The sequence below is a fragment of the Pogona vitticeps genome, chromosome 1 (genome assembly GCF_051106095.1).
Source record: "Pogona vitticeps strain Pit_001003342236 chromosome 1, PviZW2.1, whole genome shotgun sequence".
Taxonomy (NCBI): Eukaryota; Metazoa; Chordata; class Lepidosauria; order Squamata; family Agamidae; genus Pogona; species Pogona vitticeps.
The window spans coordinates 115,837,363-115,859,743 of record NC_135783.1 but is presented as its reverse complement, the minus strand read 5'-3'; the positions used below and the strand labels follow the sequence as shown (position 1 = coordinate 115,859,743).

The 22,381-nt window shown below is 39.6% G+C and overlaps 1 protein-coding gene across 50 annotated transcripts in view; it reads left to right on the top strand.

The window, feature by feature from the left end:
- RIMS1 (regulating synaptic membrane exocytosis 1) overlaps nucleotides 1-22,381 on the top strand; it is a 324,125-nt gene that overhangs the window by 164,802 nt on the left and 136,942 nt on the right. For 22 of the 50 annotated variants that reach the window (XM_072999690.2, XM_078385861.1, XM_072999733.2 and 19 more), the window contains 12 exons: nucleotides 5,707-5,774; nucleotides 6,985-7,095; nucleotides 7,505-7,604; nucleotides 12,754-12,877; nucleotides 14,381-14,437; nucleotides 14,872-14,918; nucleotides 15,789-15,815; nucleotides 16,073-16,185; nucleotides 16,689-16,819; nucleotides 19,031-19,202; nucleotides 19,314-19,470; nucleotides 21,296-21,367. In XM_072999690.2, coding sequence (XP_072855791.2) covers nucleotides 5,707-5,774; nucleotides 6,985-7,095; nucleotides 7,505-7,604; nucleotides 12,754-12,877; nucleotides 14,381-14,437; nucleotides 14,872-14,918; nucleotides 15,789-15,815; nucleotides 16,073-16,185; nucleotides 16,689-16,819; nucleotides 19,031-19,202; nucleotides 19,314-19,470; nucleotides 21,296-21,367 — 1,179 coding nt within the window. The remainder of the gene's footprint in view (nucleotides 1-5,706; nucleotides 5,775-6,984; nucleotides 7,096-7,504; nucleotides 7,605-12,753; nucleotides 12,878-14,380; nucleotides 14,438-14,871; nucleotides 14,919-15,788; nucleotides 15,816-16,072; nucleotides 16,186-16,688; nucleotides 16,820-19,030; nucleotides 19,203-19,313; nucleotides 19,471-21,295; nucleotides 21,368-22,381) is intronic. The other 28 variants (XM_072999957.2, XM_078385965.1, XM_072999951.2 and 25 more) reach the window with 6 other exon arrangements.

The window sequence follows — 22,381 nt, the reverse complement described above, 5'->3', positions numbered from 1 at the left end:
ACATCATTTGGTCTTCAGAGGAAAAAAAAGCAGAATAGGTCTGGAGGTATATCTGCTTAGATCCTACTTCTGCATTTTGTTTCCTTTCCATGCCTGTATGAAAAGCTTCCTACATATCCTTAGAGGCAGGGCCAGCATCAGAGCTGACTGTGCCCTCCACCGAGGGCTGAAGATCTGCCTCCCTTTTGATGATGCCGCTAGGCAGAACTGGCAAAGCTGATGTAGCCAGCAGTGAGAGCAACACTCCTTGGTGCTGGTGAGGGGATGGGGTAAGGAGAGCTGGTTGATCCTGCTGGAGGACGTAGGCCCCAGGAATTGGTGAAGTAGTCCATGTGGTGGCAATGGATCTGCTTTAAACAGTATGATGACTTTACACAATTGAATTATGTATGCATAGCACACCCAGATGTGGTTTAGTATGATAACATGGGGAATTTAAGCCAGGATTCTCACAAAGCTATCAAAAAAACCCCTATACCTGCTTTGCCTCCCCTAAAATTAGCAGTTTGCAGATGATGAATGAGTGGCTGGGGTGCCTTATGCAACATCAGCTTAAATACTTGTAAGAGAGTAAAGGAAGAAGGGGATACTAGTGTTTTGGTAAATGGAAAGCCAGGTTGTTTGGGAGGGAAAGATTTTAATCTCCCTTCACACCCTCCAGCTACTATTTGCTAAATGGCCATTGTTAAGATAATAAGTGTTCATCTTATTATGTTCATCCTCACCCCCCTTACCGTAGTCTAAATATAAAATATTTGCAAACAATGTGTTGGATTGAAATGGTCTGGGATCCACAAAAACCTATGAGTGCCAAATAAAGCTTGTTAGTCTTTCAGGTGCCAAAAGGCTGTTGTTTTTCCTGCCACATAATAACATTCCCCTGAAAAACTTGGCATTTTCTACAGGCAGTTTTGTTGGTTGGTTTTCTTCTCTGACAGAAGGGAGCATTTAGTCGGTTAATCTGTCTCAAAGGAAGGAGGCAACAGGCCTTTTTCACCTTAACATGTAATTGGCTTTTAATGAACAAGATGACATTTCATTGTATTTCTTATTTCATGTCACTGTGACCAATTAAATTGTTCCTTTAGTCTTCCTTTCTCCAAATTACTTTTTGAAACTGATGAAAATCCATACTGTGAACCAGATCTGCTCTCATATCAAGCTGATGGCAACATTGCTGCAAATCTTCCTCATCTACTTTTAGCATCCCCAGAGATGATGGTCTTGTTTGCTTATTTTATGATCTGCTTCTTGTCCTCAAATCAGAGAATAGACAGACTTAAAACACAATTTAGAGTAATGAGATAATAGATAAATATAACCAACCTAACAGGCTGCCTAAATTTGATTGATAGTCATAACTAGAGTAGGCCTTTTAAATCAATGGGACTTACATACAGATAATTGACCATTCAGCAATTGATTCAATGTGTCTACAGTTGAGACTAGCAACTGTATTTAGGCCACAGAATACCAATTCATTTTGGGATGTACTCCAAATTAATAGTTGTGTCCAAAGGGTGCTCACATCCAACCTCAGCAAGCCAAACTTCCAGACCTGGCAGTTATTGGTCAGTTAAAAAAAGAGATGCTTTCAGTTCAGGGGTGGACATCTTGTGGTCATCTAGATGTTATTGGATTGCAACTCCCATCAACACTAGTCTGCTTAACCAATGATGAAGGCTAATGGAAGTTGTAGTCCAACATCTGGAAAGTCATGAACTGACCATCCCTGCTTTATGAACATTTGGTGAGCCCTTTTGGCAGATCTGGAGTCTATCCAGTCCGGGATCACATTTCCAGCAAGAGTGGGCAACCAGACATTTCTGAGACGGTGAACATTTTCTACACTCACTTAACCTCACCAACTTACTTTGAGGGTATGTAGCCTGATTCTCATCTTGAGGTGTGTTTAATTTAGTATTTGTGGACAAGGGAGCCCTTGACCCCTATCCTGTGCTTCCTGTTCTTTTTCTCTCTGACTTGTTCCTCTTACTGATTCATAAGAGGATCTTTCCTTCAGTGACAGCCTGGCCATTGGCCTCAGTGACCTTGGATGAATTTTTGTCAACATCTCTTTTGAAATCAAATCTGCATTGTTTATTACATCATGCCTGTCTTTCTACATGATACAAAGAACATTGAGAAGCATTTTCAGTAGTTTTGTTGGAACAGATTGGACAACAGGTTTGTTAATTTAGGGGTGCTGTGTTTGAGTTAACTTTGAGTAAGCATAACTTTGAGTAATGCACACTCAAATGACTGTGAGAAAGTAGTGAAGTTAACATTAAAATTTGCTTACTCAACCTGCTCATTATTTCTTAGATTAATTTCTGCAGTGTGTCTCACCAGTTCTGAACCCCCATAGAATAATTTAACAGAGGGAGCTTGTGGATATATTTGTAGAAAGAAACTGTGTGTCTTCTCCCTCTGTAAAGTTATTGCTCTGGCTGCTGCTGTTGTTGTTGCTGCTGCTATCTCCCTATTGTTATTGTCATTATTTCCTATTATTACTACTACTACCCCACCTGTGTACATAGTAATAAGATACTCTCAAACTGATTCAAAGTTATGGTGATCCTCCTAGATTTTTCTTTGTATAAAATAGAAGTAGTTTACCAGTTGCTCCTTCTAGCGCCAGTCTGTAACAATGCAATTTGCTGATATTTGTAAACTTATCAGCCATCCACACTTCAGCCTATCTTGTCTAGTTTCTCTTCTGGAAAGCACAACAGGATTTTAAACTTCTAGCTTCTGGCTCTGCAACCAGGTGCTCCAACTCATTGTACTATGCCATCTTATGTGTATATAGCACTTTACAAAATAAGAGGAACAAGTCATATTTCAAGGAATATTTATTCCAGAAATAGGCATGGGGAAAGTAACTGAAGAAAGGGGAAAGAAATGGAAGTGAGAGAGGGTAAGGAGAAGATTTGTCTAATTATTTTAATGACAAATAAAGTCATTTAGGTGCAATAAGGTCATAAGACTAGGTGGATTTCACAGTAATTGACTGCAGCTGGCTGCTGATCCAGAGTTCACCCCTTTTTATGTTCCAGATGTAAAGTCCATTTAATATATCTAGTATAACATATAAATAATATTGTTGTTTTCTTCTCAACTTATTGAATCAGGAGCTGGACATTAAATTATGATCTTTAATATCCTGGTGAAATAGAAATGTATAGAACATTTCAAGATTAACAACATTGGATCATTTGGAGAAACAACAGAGAGCCAGTATAGTGGACAGAGTGTCAGGCTAGAACTGAGGAGACCTGGGTTTGAATCCGTCTTTAGCTGTTGAGCAAGTATCTGCGGCCAGATACCTAAACCACTGATCTAAATGGAAGAGTAGCTAAATCTATGTTTGCTTCCATAGAATAAACTTCTGCTAATTTCAGTGGCACCTATTACATGCACAGGATTTCAGCATTGATTGTGCAGTCCTATACATGCCCACTCAGATACTAGCTCCACTGAGTTCAATGGGACTTAGTCCCAGGTACAGAGGTACTGGGTTATAGGCTATGTCTTCCTTGTGAAAGATTCCAAAATTCTTAGCACCATTTTTTAAGTACCAAATCCCTATTCCTATTTAAGGCTCCTGTCCTTTGTGGGGGAACTGGTTATACTGCTTCATTTGTTTGTCATCATTGCTTAATGAACAAGCATATCCATCATTCTCTATCACTTCCCATTATGTAATACATTCATCTTTCCTGTCTTCCATGTCAGCCATATGTCATCTTAGCCATTAGATTCCTTCCGTCATTCTCTCCATGAATCAAACTGATGTTGTATATACATATGCATGCTATGTGCCATGTAACATTATTAATTACTATCAATTACTTACAAAAACTTTATGTCGTTTCTATTGCTTCATGTTCCCTTGGCAGTAGACAATTGAGAGCAGCCGTACAATATCTATATTCTGTGGAAAGAGAGAAAATGTCTTTATTAATAATAGTAATAATAATTGTTCTAGTTATAACTGGTGCCTTAGGTGCAATACCAAAAGATCTAGAAAAACATCTTTGTCCTGTTGGCATAAATGACTTCATGATGCACCAACTACGGAAGGCTATCTAACTTAGAACAGCACGTATTTTAAGGAAATACTTTTGAATATGTGAGGTCCTTGGAAATGACCTGATATTTGAAGAACTAAATTCAGCCAACATTTGGTGATGATGATGATGATGATGATGGTGGTGGTGGTGGTGGTGGTGGTGGTGATGATGACAGCAACAATAACAAGAACAGCAGCAGGATTGGATCCAGACTAAGGTTGCAAACCTGTGTCTAGTTTCCTGAGAGAAAACCCCATAAAACACAGAGATCAATACACCTGAACAGATAGATTTGGGATATGTATGATAGTTTACTCTGTGTCCCACTGAAATCAGAGAGATGCTTAAATCAGACTGACTTTAGTAAAAACTAAATGTAACTAAGGGTAGTGGACATCTAACCCCGTGCATTTACTAACATACTCTATGAGCACATCTTATGGTGACACCAAAGAAAGGGGTACAAGGGTGTGTGTGCGCCAGTGAGCAGTGGACTAGAATGGGGCCATCTGCACCGTCCCAACTTTCAAACTGGGCAGGCGGACCGGAGTAAAAACTTCCCTTTTCCAGTCCACCTGTCCAGCAGTCTTTCTTCTGAGTCCCTCTGCCAGCCAATACAGGGCCGACAAGGGAATCTCACTTCCCACTGGCCAATCAGGAGCTGGCAGGGGAATCTCTGGCAGTGGCCTATCCTCATCCCACAGGACCGCATGATTGCTGCCACACCAACCCTGGTGTTCCAAGCCCCAGGGGAGCCCAACGTGGCAGCAACAAGGGGCTCCCAGGTAAGTCTATGCCCCCATATTTCTGTGGGAGATAAATGTAACTAAGGTCAGTATGCATCCAACCCTGTGCATTTGCAAACATACAAAGTGAGCAGATCTTATGGGGAAACCAAACCTCCAGGTGCTCGGGCTTTATATCGTTCCAGAACTGTGCAGTTTGATGAGTAGAGTGTCCACAGCTTTGGAAAGATCCTGAGTCCCACTATAAGAGAAGCAAAAAGACCACCTTTTCCAAGAAGGACATTTATACATTTACTGGCATTCTCTCATTAGAATTTCCATTTACAGTAAAGTGGTAGGCAGGAAAAACAGGGGATCAACAGACACAAAGTGACTACAGTATTAGCATTCTGGAACATCACAGGTGGGTAAACTAGGGCAGGTAGAGTTGGTAGAAAGCCCTTGCAGAAGGACATCGGGTTTTGAGAGCGACTGAATTCTTAGTACTTCTTATGAAAAACCTAGTCTACTTTGTCACACCAGTGCTAGCTGAGAACCACTGTGCTAAGACAATCTATGTCCTGACTCAGTATGAAGTGTCCCTATATATATATATTCTTATACATCAGCAGCATCAGCACCTTGAAACACTAGATACCATTTTCTCCCTGGAAACCATATTAGCAGAGCAAAACCTTGGTCAGTGGAAACCTTCCTTCAACAGGAGGAATAGAAAATTGTGTTATTATTTCTAAACTCAAATGCTAAATACGATTCAACTCATGAGATAGCAAATGCACTTGATTCAGGAATTCTTTTAATTTAGATTTATGCCCATAACACAGCTGTACAACTTCTTCAGTGTAAGAGATTACACATCCTTTCCCAATTCCTATATTTTCCAGGTGACTTGGATTATTACTGGCTGGATCCTGCCACGTGGCACAGTAGGGAGGCATCCCCTCTTAGCTCGGTAAGAAATGTGCATCATAGGCATTTTAGTTATTTTAGTTAAATATTAAAATAAATGTTGTTGTTTTTTGTTCACATCATGGTCATAGATTTTGCTTTTTAAAATATTTCAGTGTAGACAGTAGTTGTGGGCTAGCAACCCATGAAACAAAATGACATCTTGATTATTTACTAGCATTTTTTAATTCTTTCAATTGATAGGAAAAATCCTATATTCTAATTATTGTTTTAAGGGTGGGGGGAAATTCTCATTGCTGCTCGTTCTTGCAAAAAACAGAGCCAGAGCCAATAAACTATGTTTAAGGGTAAGGATCTGTGAACTTTAGCTTGGAGGGGAAGGCTCCTGTTCATAGCAGGCTTTAAATGCAGCGGAGTCTTGCTGGCGGATACAGAAACAACAGCTTGTGGGATGCTCCTGGTAGTGGAAGAAGAGTGAACTTTAGCTGATCTCCCATTCCCTCAACAGAATATCCCTTTTCTAAAGGTTGGGGAGGGGAGAGAAAGGTCTCAGAAAGGAAGGAGAAATCAACAAAAGGTAAGTCTTCATCTACCAGCAGGAGCATCCAGTAACTAGATCCTGGCTCACACGTTGGTCCCGCTGATCAGAGGAAACACAGAATCTAAGTGGAGTATTGTAACGAACAGGGGAAAGGACTTAGCAATATTAATGATGAACTGTGATTTCCTGTATCTTATTTAGACCCTTTAGTTAACACAGGGCTTCATAGCATCTCTCTCTGCTTTCATCTCTCCAGTTCAAATGCACTTTATCTACCATCTATATTCCTGCTATGTGCAAGACAATTTTCACTGGCATTCTTGAGAAACATCCAAAAATGAAACAAACAAGCAGAAAGAATATATCTTGCTGAATCTTTGTTTGGCCACCGGCTGTCTCTGGTGGGCTAAGTTGTATAATCTGCATTAATCTTTTTCTGTCCTACACAGAATACAAAGCAGGGGTATGATTTTTACAAGAATAAAATTATCTCATTATTGTAAGCATTCAAAATGTTAAAGACAATTAAAAATGGATACCCAATACCTTTACACAGAGAAGAAGAAAAATATTTTTTAAAAAATTCTAAAATATGGATTGGAAGTATTTCTGCTACCATGTGGCTGTTTCACAGTTTTGGTGTATGTGTGTAAAACAAGATGATCTTATCTGTCTTTTTTTTTTCTTCAATCTTTCACTCTGTTTTCAACAGCATCCTGTAACGTGGCAGCCATCTAAAGAGGGAGATCGTCTAATTGGTCGTGTTATTCTCAACAAGAGAACAACTATGCCAAAAGAGTCAGGTTCATTGTTAGGACTTAAAGTAAGTACTGCAAATGGTGTGCTCTACGTTTTTACTTTATTTCAATTTATCCTATACCAGCTGAGCATTTTAAGTGGATAAGCTTCCATGGGTTGGGTAAAAGAAGTAAGCAGTGGACGATGCTTCCTCCTGGCTACACTTATCTCTGGGTTCTAGAGGTAGAAATTAAACAGGTCCACGTGTCCCCTACAGTATGACTGGTAAAATGGAATCATAATCCATGTTACTTACTTCAGATTTCGCAAGGTTTATATGGTATTCATTATATTGATGTTATGATTAGAAAGCCTTAGTTGGTGAAGTCCACATTTTAAATTTCCCAATTTTTAAATATATGTGTCTGTGTCTATTTCCCATTCTTAGGAAAGGTTTGGTATGTTCTGAAAACCTGAAACACTCTTTTCCTTAGGTTGTAGGAGGAAAAATGACTGAATTAGGAAGACTTGGTGCCTTCATTACCAAAGTAAAGAAAGGTAGCTTGGCTGATGTGGTGGGACATCTAAGAGCAGGTAACCGTGTTACTAAAAGAAATGTTTATTAATGTTGTGCAAAACCAGTACTGTGACTTTTCCCACATGAGATGAATGTACACTTTCAAGGCATGCAGTTTTCACAGAGCTTGTCTTCTCAACCTGTTTTGGAGCAGGCTATTGGGGGCTAAGCAGGGTTGCTTGGGATCAAGTAGAAATCCGATATGCCATTCGGTGTGATCCTTGCATCCAAATTCCATGCCAGAACTCAAGCAACTTTATTTGATCCAGCTCCTTCTGTTGGGAATTTCCCATGTTGTGAAGTAGCTGAAGAAGACAGCTGGTTCACAATATTGCTGAATTAAACACTTTCTCTGCTCCCCAGAGGGGCAGAGGAAGTTGATTTTTAAAAAAGATAGTATTAGGGCAAAGCAAACACCAGTGGTGGATTCAGCTGTGAGTAGATTCTTGACCTGAGCTGTAAGAAAAAAGGAAAAGGAAAAAGGAAATCTCCCTCATTGCCCCTTCCTGTGTCCTCTCACCTCCTGGAGGAAGTTTTTTTTTTTAAAAAAAAAGTATAAGTGATGTAGTGCATCTGCTCAACCCTAATACAAACTTTTTAAAAATTCAGTTCCTCTGCCCCTCTGCTGAGCAGAGGAAGTGTTTAATTTGCCAATATCGTGATGTGGCTGGTCTCATTAACAATCAAGCAATACATCATCCTGCTTCACCTGCATGCTGTAAGTCATTACATTGGTTTTCTCTACTACACTCCTGCCTCTGCACTACATTTACAATATTAAAATTTAACTCTCTGTTCATAAAGAGAACCAAATCCTGACAAAAACATCTGAGGAAATGTTTAACACAAAGTTGATCCAGTCCCTATTATCCATCTTAAACGGAACTGCCTTGAGGCATGACTATATCATATACATACCCAATATGTATATGATACATTCAGCATATTACAATGTATCAGCATATGATACATTCAGCATATTACATATGCTGAAATTGATCAGTTCTATGAAGATTTGCAACACCTTCTAGAACTGACACCAAAAAAAGATGTTCTTCTCATTATAGAGCCTCGTGGCACAGTGGTTAAAGCTGTACTGTAGCCAAACTGTGCTCACGACCTGCGGTTCAATCCCAGGTAGCCGGCTCAAGGTTGACTCAGCCTTCTATCCTTCTGAAGTCAGTAAAATGAGTACCCAGCTTGCTGGGGGGGGGGGCAATGTGTAGCCTGCATAATTAACTTGTAAACCGCCCAGAGAGTGCTTGAAGCGCTATGGGGCGGTATATAAGCAGCACACTTTGCTTTTTACTTTATAGGGGACTGGAATGCTAAAGTAGGGAGTCAAGAGATAAAAGGAATAACAGGAAAGTTTGGCCTTGGAGTTCAAAACCAAGCAGGGCAAAGGCTAATCGAGTTTTGTCAAGAGAACAAGGTGGTCATCACAAACACTCTTTTCCAACAACACAAGAGGTGACTCTACACATGGACATCATCAGATGGGCAATACCGAAATCAGATTGATTATATTCTCTGCTGCCAAAGATGGAGAAGCTCGATACAGGACCTGGAGCTGATTGTTGCTCTGATCTTTGACTTCTTATAGCAAAACCCAAGCTTAAACTGAAGAAAGTAGGAAAAACCATTGGGCTAGTCAGGTATTATCTAAACCAAATCCCTTATGAATACACAGTGGAAGTCAAGAACAGATTTAAGGAACTAGATTTGGTGGACAGAGTGCCTGAAGAACTATGGATGGAGGCTTGTAACACTGTATAGGAAGCAGCAAGAAAAACCATCCCAAAGAAAAGGAAATGCAAGAAAGCAAAGTGGCTGTTCAACGAGGCCTTAGAAATAGCAGAGAGGAGAAGGGAAACAAAATGCAAGGGAGATAGGGAAAGTTACAGAAAATTGAATGCAGACCTCCAAAGAATAGGAAGGAGAGAGAAGACAGCCTTCTTAAATGAACAGTGCAAACAAATAGAGGAAAATAATAGAAAGGGAAAAACCAGAGATCTGTTCAAGAAAACTGGAGATATTAAAGAAACATTTTGTGCAAAGATGGACTTGATAAAGGACAAAAATGGTAGAGACCTAAGAGAAGCAGAAGATACCAAGAAAAGGTTGCAAGAATACACAGAGGAATTATACCAGAAAGATCTGGATGTCCCAGACAATCCAGATAGTGTGGTTGGTGACTTTGAGCCAGACATCCTGAAGAGTGAAATCAAGTGGGCCTTAGAAAGCATGGCTAACAACAAGGCCCGTGGAGGTGATGGCATACCATTTGAACTATTTAAAATCTTAAAAGATGACACTGTTAAGGTGCTACACTCAATATGCCAGAGGATTGGAAGAGATCAGTCTACATCCCAATCCCAAAGAAGGGCAGTGCCAAAGAATGTTCCAACTACACCATACAATTGCACTCATTTCACACACTAGCAAGGTTATGCTCAAAATTCTACAAGGTAGGCTTCAGCAGTATGTGAACAGAGAACTCCCAGACGTACAAGCTGGATTTTGAAGGGGCAGAGGAACTAGAGACCAAATTGCTAACATACGCTGGATTACGGAGAAAGCCAGAGAGTTCCAGAAAAACATCTACTTCTGCTTCAATGACTACGCATAAGCCTTTGATTGTGTCAACCACAACAAACTATGGCAAGTTCTTAAAGAAATGGGAGTGCCTGACCACCTTATCTATCTCCTGAGAAATCTATATGTGGGACAGGAAGCAACAGATAGAACTGGATATGGAACAACTGATTGGTTCAAAATTGGGAAAGGAGTACAACAAGGCTATATATATATTGTCCCCCGGCTTATTTAATTTATATGCAGAAAACATCATGTGGAGGGCTGCCCAGGATGAATCGAAAGCCGGAATTAAGATTGCCAGAAGAAATATCAACAACCTCAGATATGCAGATGATATCACTCTGATGGCAGAAAGTGAGGAGGAATTAAAGAATCTCTTAATGAGGGTGAAAGAGGAGAGCGCAAAAAATGGTCTGAAGCTGAACAACCCCCCCCCCAAAAAAAAACTAAATGGTGGCCACTGGTCCCACCACCTCTGGCAAATAGAAGGGGAAGATATGGAGGCGGTGACAGATTTTACTTTCTTGGGCTTCATGATCACTGCAGATGGTGACAGCAGCCACAAAATTAAAAGATGCCTGCTTCTTGGGAGGAAAGCAATGACAAACCTAGACAGCATCTTAAAAAGCAGAGGCATCACCTTGCTGACTAAGGTCCGCGTAGTCAAAGTTATGGTTTTTCCAGTATTTCTAAATACCACATGAAACCCTATAAAACTTGTCCTTAGGAAAACCCCAGAGTTCATGGAAAAAGCTATATTTTTCCCCTTAAACGTTTCTCTTAATGTAGATGGGCAGTCCTAACAAAAACAACTGTTTTTGTTAGGACTGCCCATCTACATTAAGAGAAACTTTCCACATTCTTACTCATCAACCTGTTGCTTGGAAGACTACTTAGTAAACATATTAGCCTAAATCCAACTGGTTGTCCCTGTTAGAGTGTACCCATTGCTGAATAGTGAATCAAGACCTTCTTAATCCCATTGATTCAATAGGCCTACATTGGTTGGGACTATTGTTTGGATTCAGGCCACTACTGAACAAAAACATGTCGTGTACATGGCAGAGATGCTTTTTATTCTCCAACTCATATGTTGGTTTGAAAAGGGCTTGAATGTATTGCTGTAGCCCTATTCAGACATTAATGAAGCATATGGAGCCCACAGGTATTGAAGGGAGAGTGGCAGCCCCACCCCTACCCAGGTATGGTAGTCTCTTCCTCTTCAGAAAGTCATGTTTTTATGTTTTTATGGAAACAAATTGGGATGGGGCTAGCTTTCCTCCTTTCAATATATGTGGGCTCCATGTGGTTTCTTAATAGGACTTCTGTAGGTTGACCTAAGAAGCAGCTATTTATATATGTTATAAAAGGAATAATAATAATAAAAAAACTAAACAGAAGTGGCATATAAAGAATCAAAAAGAGTGTCATATATTTGAATATTGGCATTAATAACAAATGGTAATTAGTTACTGACAAATTATTAGGAAATAATTAAGAAATAAGAAATTAGTAAGCAGTGAAAAGTTACACCTTCATCGTAAATGAATCCACCCAACTGAGAAGCAGTTTCTAATGAACTTTAAAAGAGGCAGCAACTTCTTATGAGTGTTTGCTGGAGTTTTCTATTGAAATGAATGTAGAAATCTGTGAATGTCCCGTCTGTATGTACAGGAGAAGGCCTTGTTTTGTGAGATTGGGCGCTAATCGGAACTATGGAATTGTCGGGGCTCCCCTTTGTATTGTAAGACAGAGAGAAACGTATTTGGAAGCCAATGACCATTTGTATACTTACAAAGTTATAAAAGAATGAAAGGAAGCAAAAAAAAAAAATCTGGGGCTTTGTAAATCTCTCATTGGTTCAATAATAACCAGTGGAGTTTAGTTCTACCTGAAGTGTTTGTTATGTTTAGGATATTAACAGATGACATCATAGGCAAAATGAGGTGCCCTGAACTTTTACATCAGAATAGTAAAATAGTAGCCAGCTTGTGCAATGGATCCATACACAGAGAGGTGGGTTTCTGGAGCAGGCCCATCAGGCATCGGAATGTCTTGAAGCTGGACAAGTAGGTGCTTTTCTGCCTTGGTGGCCAGCATGCAAAGATCATGTTAACTGATGGTCAAATTAGAAGCATGTTCTAATTAGAATGTACATTCCCTACAGTTAACCTGTTTATCCTCCTACAGTGGGATTTCCTCAAAAATATATTCCTCACTAGAGGTGGGCACGATGCACCAGTTCATTGATTCATAAGCATCTCTATTCCTAGCTTATCAGGCTTGCAAATTAAGCACATGTGTACTTTCCAGTGACCAATCACAAACAAAGTACAGTACACTGAATGCAAGATGTACCAGTGAATGATGTTATGTGCTATGAAAAACAAATGTCTTTCATCACTTGAAAAGCTTCATAAAAATGTGTGAAGTGTATCACCTAGCTTAACAGATTCTCTTCCAAAGTAATAAAAGAACAGGAAAGAAAGTAATAATTTGTATTTGAAAAGTAATAAGTTGTAAATGTGAAAGACAAGAAAGAAACCTTCCTTTATTTTTTAATTCAAGGTGATGAAGTTCTTGAATGGAATGGTAAACCACTTCCTGGAGCTACAAATGAAGAAGTTTACAACATTATTTTAGAATCAAAATCAGAACCTCAAGTTGAAATTATTGTTTCAAGACCTATTGGGTAAGATTTAAATTCTGTGCTTTATCAGTGTACATGATGTAGATTTCCTTCATCAGATACACAAATACACAATGAGCACTGCATATAAAATGGTTAACACAGATATGTGAGCTCTCAGCCGTGTATATTTTATTTATAAAATGGCTCCATATGAAAGATTTTAGAATGGAGTGTAATAATTTAAAACCACCAATGCAAAACTGATTACAATAAAAACAAATACATGGCCGAAACCAGCCTGGAAATCCCTGTCTGGGGAGAAAGGTATTCTGTAAAGATTGAAAATGGGGTAGTTGTGTTCCCCATCTCAGTCAGAAAGGCATTCCTTAGGACTGGTACGGATGCCTAAAGATTGAATTGCTGGATTGGACTTCTGGTGGCCCCCAAGCGGATCCCGGATACATTTGGAACTACAAGGAACATTTCTTCTGACGACCTTCCTGCCTGATCCCATCAGAAATTGGCCACAAACAGTCAGGTCCCATCACAAATTGTAGGTGTGTTGCTATAACATTTTCCCTCAGATTTGGACCTAAACTGAAATAACTTTACACTCCATGTATTGCTAATGCCCTTTAGCATATACTTTTAAGTCTCCACATCATCCTTCAAGTCTGGCCGCTCCAAGATGTCAGTTTCCTACTCATTTTCTGTGCAAAGAGATCTCTGCAGTTCCATGCCCCATTCTGAACAAAGCAAGCTTCGGATGTCTCCAGTTCAAGATATCTTTTAATCCTGCTGGCTTCCTCCATGCAGATTGGAGGAAGACTAGACTGGAAGGAGAAAAAAATCTCTGCAGAAGGAAGCATTGAACCCTACTCTCTCTCCATGGGAAAGAGATATATGGGAGGGCTTGGGATTGGTACATCAGGCAAGGAGAGGTGCTCCTCAGCCCATCAGATCATCTGGACTGTCCCAGGGATTTCTCTACTTCCCCATCCCTGCATATCTTCTTGCATATTATATTTATTTATGTGTGGATTCTTGCATATCTGTCAATATACATGGTATTTCAGAGTGATAATGGAAATAACAGTAATGGTAACAAAACAATAATAACAATATAAACAGCTTCTTATGTTTTTAAATATGCCCTCTCCTATGACAAATAAGAGCATTACATATGGCAAATACCGGTCAAAAATAATATAAATGCCAGTTTAGGGAAAGACATTGGGTGTGACCCTGAACTTAGTCATGTTTACAGCAAAGCCATGAAAGTCACTGTGACTTACATTGTTATGCCCTGATATATAAAACTATAGAATTCAGAGAGGGTTTACTTTCTTTTTCACATGGCCACATATTTAAATTCATCCTCCCCTTCCCACTAGTGGGAAATATGTTTGCCTGATTTCATGGTAAAATGTTTACAATATATTCATAGTACATGTTAGTTAGGAGTATGTCAGTGTCCATGTATATTATAGCATTGTGTATTATTTTAAGTTTTTCATTATTTTTTTTCTACATTTCCTTTTTCCCCCTCTTTGTTCTTGTAAGACTTTTTCATAGGTTTCGTTCAACAAGCTCCTTCAGACGTGTACATAGAAGCGTCTAGTGAGTTATGCAGTTTGTACTGTTTGAGAAAGAAAAATGAAGCAAAACTAGAATCAGTAGCTCAAATCCATCTCCTCTTCAATGTGTTCTTTTCTGTTGTGTGATTTTAAGATATTGTGGAATGCCCAGCCACAATATTAACATGACAGTGTTCTATATCAACGTCACTGTCAAAAATAAAATTGTAGTAGTACTATGCCTCATAGGTGTGGTGGATTTTCCCCCTACTATTAAATCTTACTTGAAAAATGCATTAAAGTGAAAGCATTTGTTGTGTCTAGATGTGATGTGTTGAAGTCTGGAATTTTTCAGAGACATGAGTGAAAATTTGAGTGTTCTTCATCACTATGTAATTCATGAACTAGTTAATGTGTGTGTCTCATGGAGGAGCAGTTCAGATATTTCTAATTTTTTCCTGTGTATTTATATTCTAGTGACATTCCAAGGATTCCTGAAACTTCTCATCCTCCACTAGAATCTAGTAAGTATCCACTTTGTTTCTATGGTATGTTCAAAAAATATTTATTCTTAAGGTTTGCTTCAGCAATATCCAGTTTGTTTGCCTAGAACTATTTTTTTATCAGTAAGTTCAGCCCACCGAACATCCATTAACAGCTAGACTTTTGCATGTACCAATGGGTGTACTTATGTAATGTACAGAACAAAAAAAGCTCCCACCACCACCAAAAAGAGGATATGGCTTATGCCAGATTTTGCACCTTTGGATCTAGTGCAACCCAAGTTCCTTTTGTCTCTGAAATAGATCCGGATGCAATCTTTGGATAAAGAGTGACCTGGCTGAAGAGCCCCTTCAGCATCCCAGAAATAATTTTCAGCTTCGAAATACTTGTAGTGCTTGTAGTTACTACCCAAACAACCTGTACTGATTAAAGTTGTTGCTGTTTCAGCCTAGCTTACTGTAAACAAATACCATCAGGAGGAGCTCTGCTTACCTCTCTCCCCCCCTCCATCAGCTCATTTCCTGGAGTTAATGGCCAGTTTGCCCACTTATATGGTCAGTTGGGAATATGCTGTACCATTGCTTTCTCACCATGACAAGAATGTCTCCAGAGTAGTCAGATTTACCTTCCCCACATCTGGAGCAGATGTGTATTAGATTGGTGTTTAAAAGCCATACTTGAGGAGAACTGGAGTTTCATTATTCTTTGTCCAGCTGGGTTATTGGTTTCTTCTATCTCCATTCAAAAGTAAATGTTTCATTGAAATTCTTAACATTCAGTTGTATTTTCAAATGTTTTCACTTTTTCCCTCCCTTTCCTGCCTTTCCCCTTCTATTATTTCCACTCCTACCATGATGTATTTATTATACATATTTTTTAAATTTCTGCAGCTATGGAAAATGGGCTAAAAGGGGCAGGTACTATTTTTCTTTTCTTATCATTATTATTGTTATTATTGTTTTAGCTAAGACGCTTTTTCCATCCTCACCTCATACATTTTTTGAGCAGGATTTCCTTCCTAATGTTGATGGCCAACCACTGGTTGCTATCTTTGAGCAACTGCTTGGTTTGGTGGGCACTGTGGAGTTCAATGCAATTGTAGTAGCAGTTCTAGAAACATTTCCTACACATTCATTATTAATTGTATGTTATATCTCCTCCTTCCTCTTTGTAGGTTCTAGCTCATTTGAATCTCAAAAAATGGAAAGGCCATCCATCTCTGTCATATCCCCTACTAGTCCTGGAGCCCTAAAAGATGCACCACAAGTTCTGCCTGGGCAGCTTTCTGTGAGTGGAAATTTAGGTTCACCAGGAAATATATTTTATCTGTTCCCAGACATGCATTCTTGTTCAGATGTGTATTTGCATTTAACTGTTTCATTTAGGAAATATAAGGATCTTGCTATAGTGTTTCACTCTTTAATAGACATAGATCTGTGTTTCTAACTAGCCAATAGTGAAAACGTGAATATAAGTGAATTTGGCTTGTGCAACTGAGATTAAAATAACCTAATGAAGAAATAAGCACCACTTGTTTGGTTTTTAATGCTCTATTTCTTAATTGCTATTCATTTTAATCATGTGTATCGGGGAAGATTTTGGATTCAGGAAGAGAGAGGAAAATGGATGAAAACAAGAACTAATATCTGAATAAGAGAGCAAGAGGTTTTTTTTTAAAAAAAAATTAGCCCTTTTATATCATGAGGAATTTGGGCTTGCAACATTAACTCTCTATTTCAAGCAGCAATTCAATACATTTTATGGATAATTTATTTTTTATTCTACTTTAGATTAAACTATGGTATGATAAAGTGGGGCACCAGTTAATAGTGAATGTTCTTCAAGCAACAGATTTGCCACCTAGAGCAGATGGACGACCAAGGAATCCTTATGTGAAAATGTATTTCCTTCCAGACAGAAGGTAGTACTTCCAATGAAAAATGTGTTATATGGAAGGAACAAATTTGAAAAATATCTTGTTAAATGTTTCTTTGCTTCATAATATTTTAACATGAGTGGCCATATATTCAGGACAATTTATTTTCTTGTGGCTTTTCTCAGCAGAGGCCAAAGGACCATATCTTTTTTAGAGACTACACAGGGGAAAATGTGAGAAATGCTGTGGTTCTGGAATAGGCTGATTCACATGTGGTTCTGTTGATCACATGATGTAAGGGAAAATGTGAATTATCTCAGAGTCCATCTCCCAGATGTGTAGTTTTCCCCTTCATTGCTGGGGATTTTCCTTTAAAAAAATACACCAGGTCAATTTACATTGCTTAAGGCATGTGCTCACTTGAACAGATGCAGAAAAGACTCCGCACCAGTTGTTGCAACTTGTTAGGCAGTTCTATTTAAGTTTGCCTCCTACAAGGTTTCGATAGAGCTGCAAACAAGCAGCAAGCAAAGCTTTTCTCCTGTCTCCCTGTATGGACACTTAAATCCAACAGACCTGAGTGGATGTGAGTGAATTCACCTCCCCCTTGCTGTGTAGTTTCACCCTTAATCAGGATGAGTGCTCAGCTTTTACTTAACTGTCAGAATCCAAACTCTCACACAGTACAGAAATACATTCTGATCTAAAAATGGTAAATCACTTTGATACATCTTCCTTCCCTCCTCCTTATGGGTGTAATTTGCTTTTCCATTCTTCTGCCCCCTGCCAAATACTTCCCGTATCCCTTGGCCATTCTTTTCTAATTGTGGCAAGCTTCCTGTCAGTGATTTACACATGTGTAAGTTAAATTGTGTTAACTCATCACAGCATATTGCTATTAATTAACAAGGTTCTGGTTGTATTAATGGCCACACACCTGTTTTGCATTTGGACACACACATCATGAAGTGCTTTATTGGTTAACAGTGAGTTATGCAGTTTAAGGTAGGCACATGTAAATCAGTTGCAGGATTCTGACCGCTATATAAAATTTGTACCAAACACTCAACCCCTACTTTGTGGTATAGACAACACATTAAGTAAATAGATTTCTGGGTGGTGACCGTTTTCAAAATGGTTGCATTCGTTGGTCTGCCTGCCTGTCAGTCAGTCAGTCCCTGCACTGGCCTAGCGGTGGGCCTCCCTACAGCAGTCTAGTCTAACTGTTGGACAACGCATGTGCCTCTTCCAGAGCATCTCTCAACCGGTTATCAGCAGGGATGAGGGCTTCCGATTTGAGACTCACTGTCGAGTCGCACTTAAGTCACACCAGCGATTTGACTTGGACTCGATTTCGGGTCTTTCTCCAAGGACTCGCAGTCAACTTGTGACTCAGAACCATTTTTCCGAGCTGCTTATCAAGTCCCCCATGCCACTGCCACCACCACTGCCAACCTGGTCCTGCCCCTGTTGCACACTGCTGTCCTCAGAAATTAGCAGCAGGCTTGGTTTACCTTCCCGGAGCCAGGCCCACCTCTTCTGGGCATGCCCAGATTTCTGAGCATATCCAGATGTGGGACACTTGACGCCTGCTTCTGGGCATGCCCAGAGTTCTCAGCATGCCCCAAAACTGCAGGCCTTGCTCCTGGAAGGGAAGCTGAGCTTACTGCTTTCTTCTGAGGACAGTGGTGTGTGGTGGCAGCCGGAGCAGGCAGGCAGTGGAGGTGGCAGTGGGGTTTGGGGGGCGTGGAAGTGGCAGGTAGACAATGGGGGTGGCAGTGATGTCAGTGAGGAGACAGTGGCATGTCAATGGCAGGAGTAGGTAGGTAGTGGGGGCAGAGGCCAGGTGCACTGCTTCTGAGCATGCTCATGGGCAAGGGCCTGCTCCGGGGAGGGAAGCCAGAACTGTTGCTTCTGCGCATGCACATGTCCAATCTCTGTCAAAGACTCAGACTCAAGGCCTGGAAATAGGGACCAAAGACTTGGGACTGGAGTCTTATTGCCAAAGACTTGGACTTGGGACTCAATTCCAAAGACTTAGCAACATCCCTGGTCATCGGTGCTCTGGGCCTGGTTGGCAAAAATCAGCGGTGGCACTTCTGCTACCTTTAAAAACTGAATGTCACCGGAGGAGCTTGCAAACCTAGAGCTCAGCCTTCAATGTCAAGAACCCTATTTTAGGATTTTATCCAGAAGCTTACAGTGGATGTGGCCTGCTGGTTACACGATGTTTTACAGTTATGTTTTATATTTCAGTGATAAGAGTAAAAGAAGGACCAAAACAGTAAAGAAAAGCTTAGAACCAAAATGGAACCAAACTTTTCTCTACTCACACGTGCACCGTAGAGATTTTAGAGAACGGATGTTAGAAATCACGGTGTGGGACCAACCACGAGTACAAGAAGAGGAAAGTGACTTTCTTGGAGAGGTGAATGCATCTGTTTGGCACTGTAAAGTAGCAGTATTTCAGACATACAATAACATCTCAGAACGTTTCTGTTGACCAAACTAAGAACAAGCTTGCTGGGTCTTCCCTTAGATCCTTATTGAGCTGGAGACAGCACTGTTAGATGACGAACCCCATTGGTATAAGCTGCAGACGCATGATGAATCCTCACTACCTCTGCCTCAGCCATCACCTTTCATGCCAAGAAGACATGTCCATGGTGGAGAAAACTCTAGCAAAAAATTGCAAAGTAAGTCCAAAATTCCCATTCTTTCTTGCTAGAACTTTTTGACTGGTTATTATGATGTAAGAAATATATAAGCAAGCATTTTCTCAACCACGATCTTTCAGAAGTGTGCTTTTGAAAGATTTACACAAATAAAAGAAGATGCAGTACTTGGGGAATAGCTGTATTTGACGTATAATTAGTGATTTTATGATTTCAATATCAGTATTTATTTACTCATTTAATTTATGTTGGCTTGATTGCTGATAAGAATCCGTATGGATTCAGTCTTCACAATGATTTATTCTAAAGCAGTCATGCTCAGTTTAGCCAGCATTGTTCTGTAAACACCACTGGAAGACTTTTACACAAAATATTTACGTCTAACAAATAGTCCTGCATGCTCTGGCTTTCTAATCACTTCAAGAAACTTTACTGTTTTGGGACTGAACATACGTTACTTCATAGGAGAAGAAAAAACATCAGCCTGAACTTTAAACACAATTTTTTGTTGCGCAGAACTGCCTGATTTCAGGCATTAAATTGTGACTATAGACAATGCTAGGCTGGGATTTTTACTATCCATAGGGACCTTGTCGAGGGCATGCAAGTGATAGAAAAGGGACTCTGCTTTAGCATAGTTGATTGCACAAGCTCAGGGAGTGAAATACTTCATTGCGCTGGCCCTAGTGGATACTAGCCATTATTGTTTCACCTAGTGGTCTCCTAGAAAGATAACAGGGTCTGTCCCTTACATCGATTGGCTTTATTCTAAAGTTTATCATTAGGGTAGTGCTTTCTATTTTTATTTTAGCTGACATCTCAGTAAAAGAAACCAGCCTCCTGAACCATAACATTGCTGCTGGCTTTCATTCCCATAACACCAGAATGATGCTGATTTGATTTGTCTTCTGAAAAATTGGATTTGTCTTTCGAAATAAAATCACATATATCACCAATTATCTTGTCCTGTGAAAGGTGTCAAAACTGCCCAGCCCAGCCAAGTTTACCAGCTGCACAGCATGTAGCAGAATTTGGGAATAACTTGAACTCAGTATCAGCTATCTAAGATTTTAGGTTGAACTGGCATTTCGTATCACACTCTCACAATCAGAAAACTTTCCAGTTCACATATTCAGTTGCTAACTATCTGGTGTATAGTGGTGAAGCAAGATTGACTCAGGTATACAGTATGTGTGCATGTGTGAACTCAGTCACACTAACATGTCAGTTTTATGGACAAGTATGGAAGCACAGATACTTACAGAGCTAAGAATTAGCATCCTGTCACTAGCGTGAAAATACCAAGCAGCCTTCCCATGATGTTGTAGAAAAGGGACTCCCCCCACTTCTAACAGAGGGGTGAACAAAATGTGTGTTTCTGTGTGGGGAAAATTGGTGGTGGGAACAATAACAGCTTCTTCTGCAATATTCTAACCACTGGGGGAGAGTCTTGGGGTAGTTCCTGCTGTGTATTTTTTTAGACTTTAAAAATGGTACCCTAGAAAACTAAGAGCAATAAAGCTCTGTCCTCAAGTCAGCCGTATTACCTAGTTGTGTGAGTTGCTGTTCGCATTGTTGTAGATGTTATCAGCCTATAAGGACGACCTGTCAATAGAACTTGCTTTGAGTGTTTTTTTTTGTATTGCTGACATTCCCTGAAATTAAAATATGTCACCCTGAGCCACTTCACAGTTCTTTTCTATTACCATTATTAAGTCCTGTATTTGCCTTTGAATGCATCCCATATTTGAATCTCCAGAATGACTGGCATTTTTACTTTAACTTATTTTAACCCTTTACAAAAGAACGAAGTACACAGGTATCTATTTGCCTTACTATTGCACAGGATCTCAGCGAATCAGTGATAGTGACATCTCAGATTATGATGTTGATGATGGTATTGGAGTAGTTCCTTCAGGTGCGTGGGTGAAGAGCATGGTCCTCCATCTTTTGCTTTTGGTTACTCCCTACTCCCCTTTCCAGTCTGATTTTTTTTTAAGATTTTGGAAAGATGATGAATTGGGAGATGCTGTTTCCTAGAACGTAGTTTAAGTCATTATTCCATGGTGACCCTTTAATAAAAATTTGCACTAAACTGTATTTCTTGATGAGAAACCATTTTTATCCTGCTTTCCCATTTTTACATATTTACAGTGTTCAATGTAGTTTACAATTATTTAATCAGCCATCATGTTCAACAGATATGAATCAAGCAGCCAACAGTAGCAAACAGCAGCAATGTCATTTCAATGTTGATGTATCTATTTACACAAGGAAAACATCCACTCGTGCATACATTTGAATATTTCATGGGTCATAGCTGCTTTTTGAAATTGTTATGGTATGTATGAGAGAAGTGCAAAAGAGTAATAATGTTAATTCAGATGTCATTCTGACATATCTGTCCATGATATTTACTTGCTTTTTGTCTAGACAGGCTCACCATGGAATATATTGAAAATGCATGGCTATATGTTATATGCATGAAGCATGACTGTCTCTTTTATAATTCTCACAAGCATCCCTAAGTTGTTGTTATCCCAAATGTGCACACAGAGGGAGATTCCTTGTTACTACATTGAAGATGAAGTCTGTCTTCCTTGTGAAATGCTGCTGGAGGTGCTGTCAACATTTGTACTGTCCTAGTAGAAAAACCCACATGACATAGAAAAATGTCTTGGTTCAACAGACTTCCACTAACTTTCTCTTTTCTTCTTCAGCTGTATTCTTTGGGAGACTAATGTTATAGCCAGTCTGATCTTAGCTAGTGTACCTTTACATACCACTCTGAATGTACTCAGTCTAACATGCTCTAGTTCACCTCCTGTTATGAATTCACTTATACATTACTTAAATGAGCTTCTAGACACACTGAAGAAGAAAGTAAAGTTTTCTAAATTGGAAGCTTATGGAAGATGGCATAAACTCATTC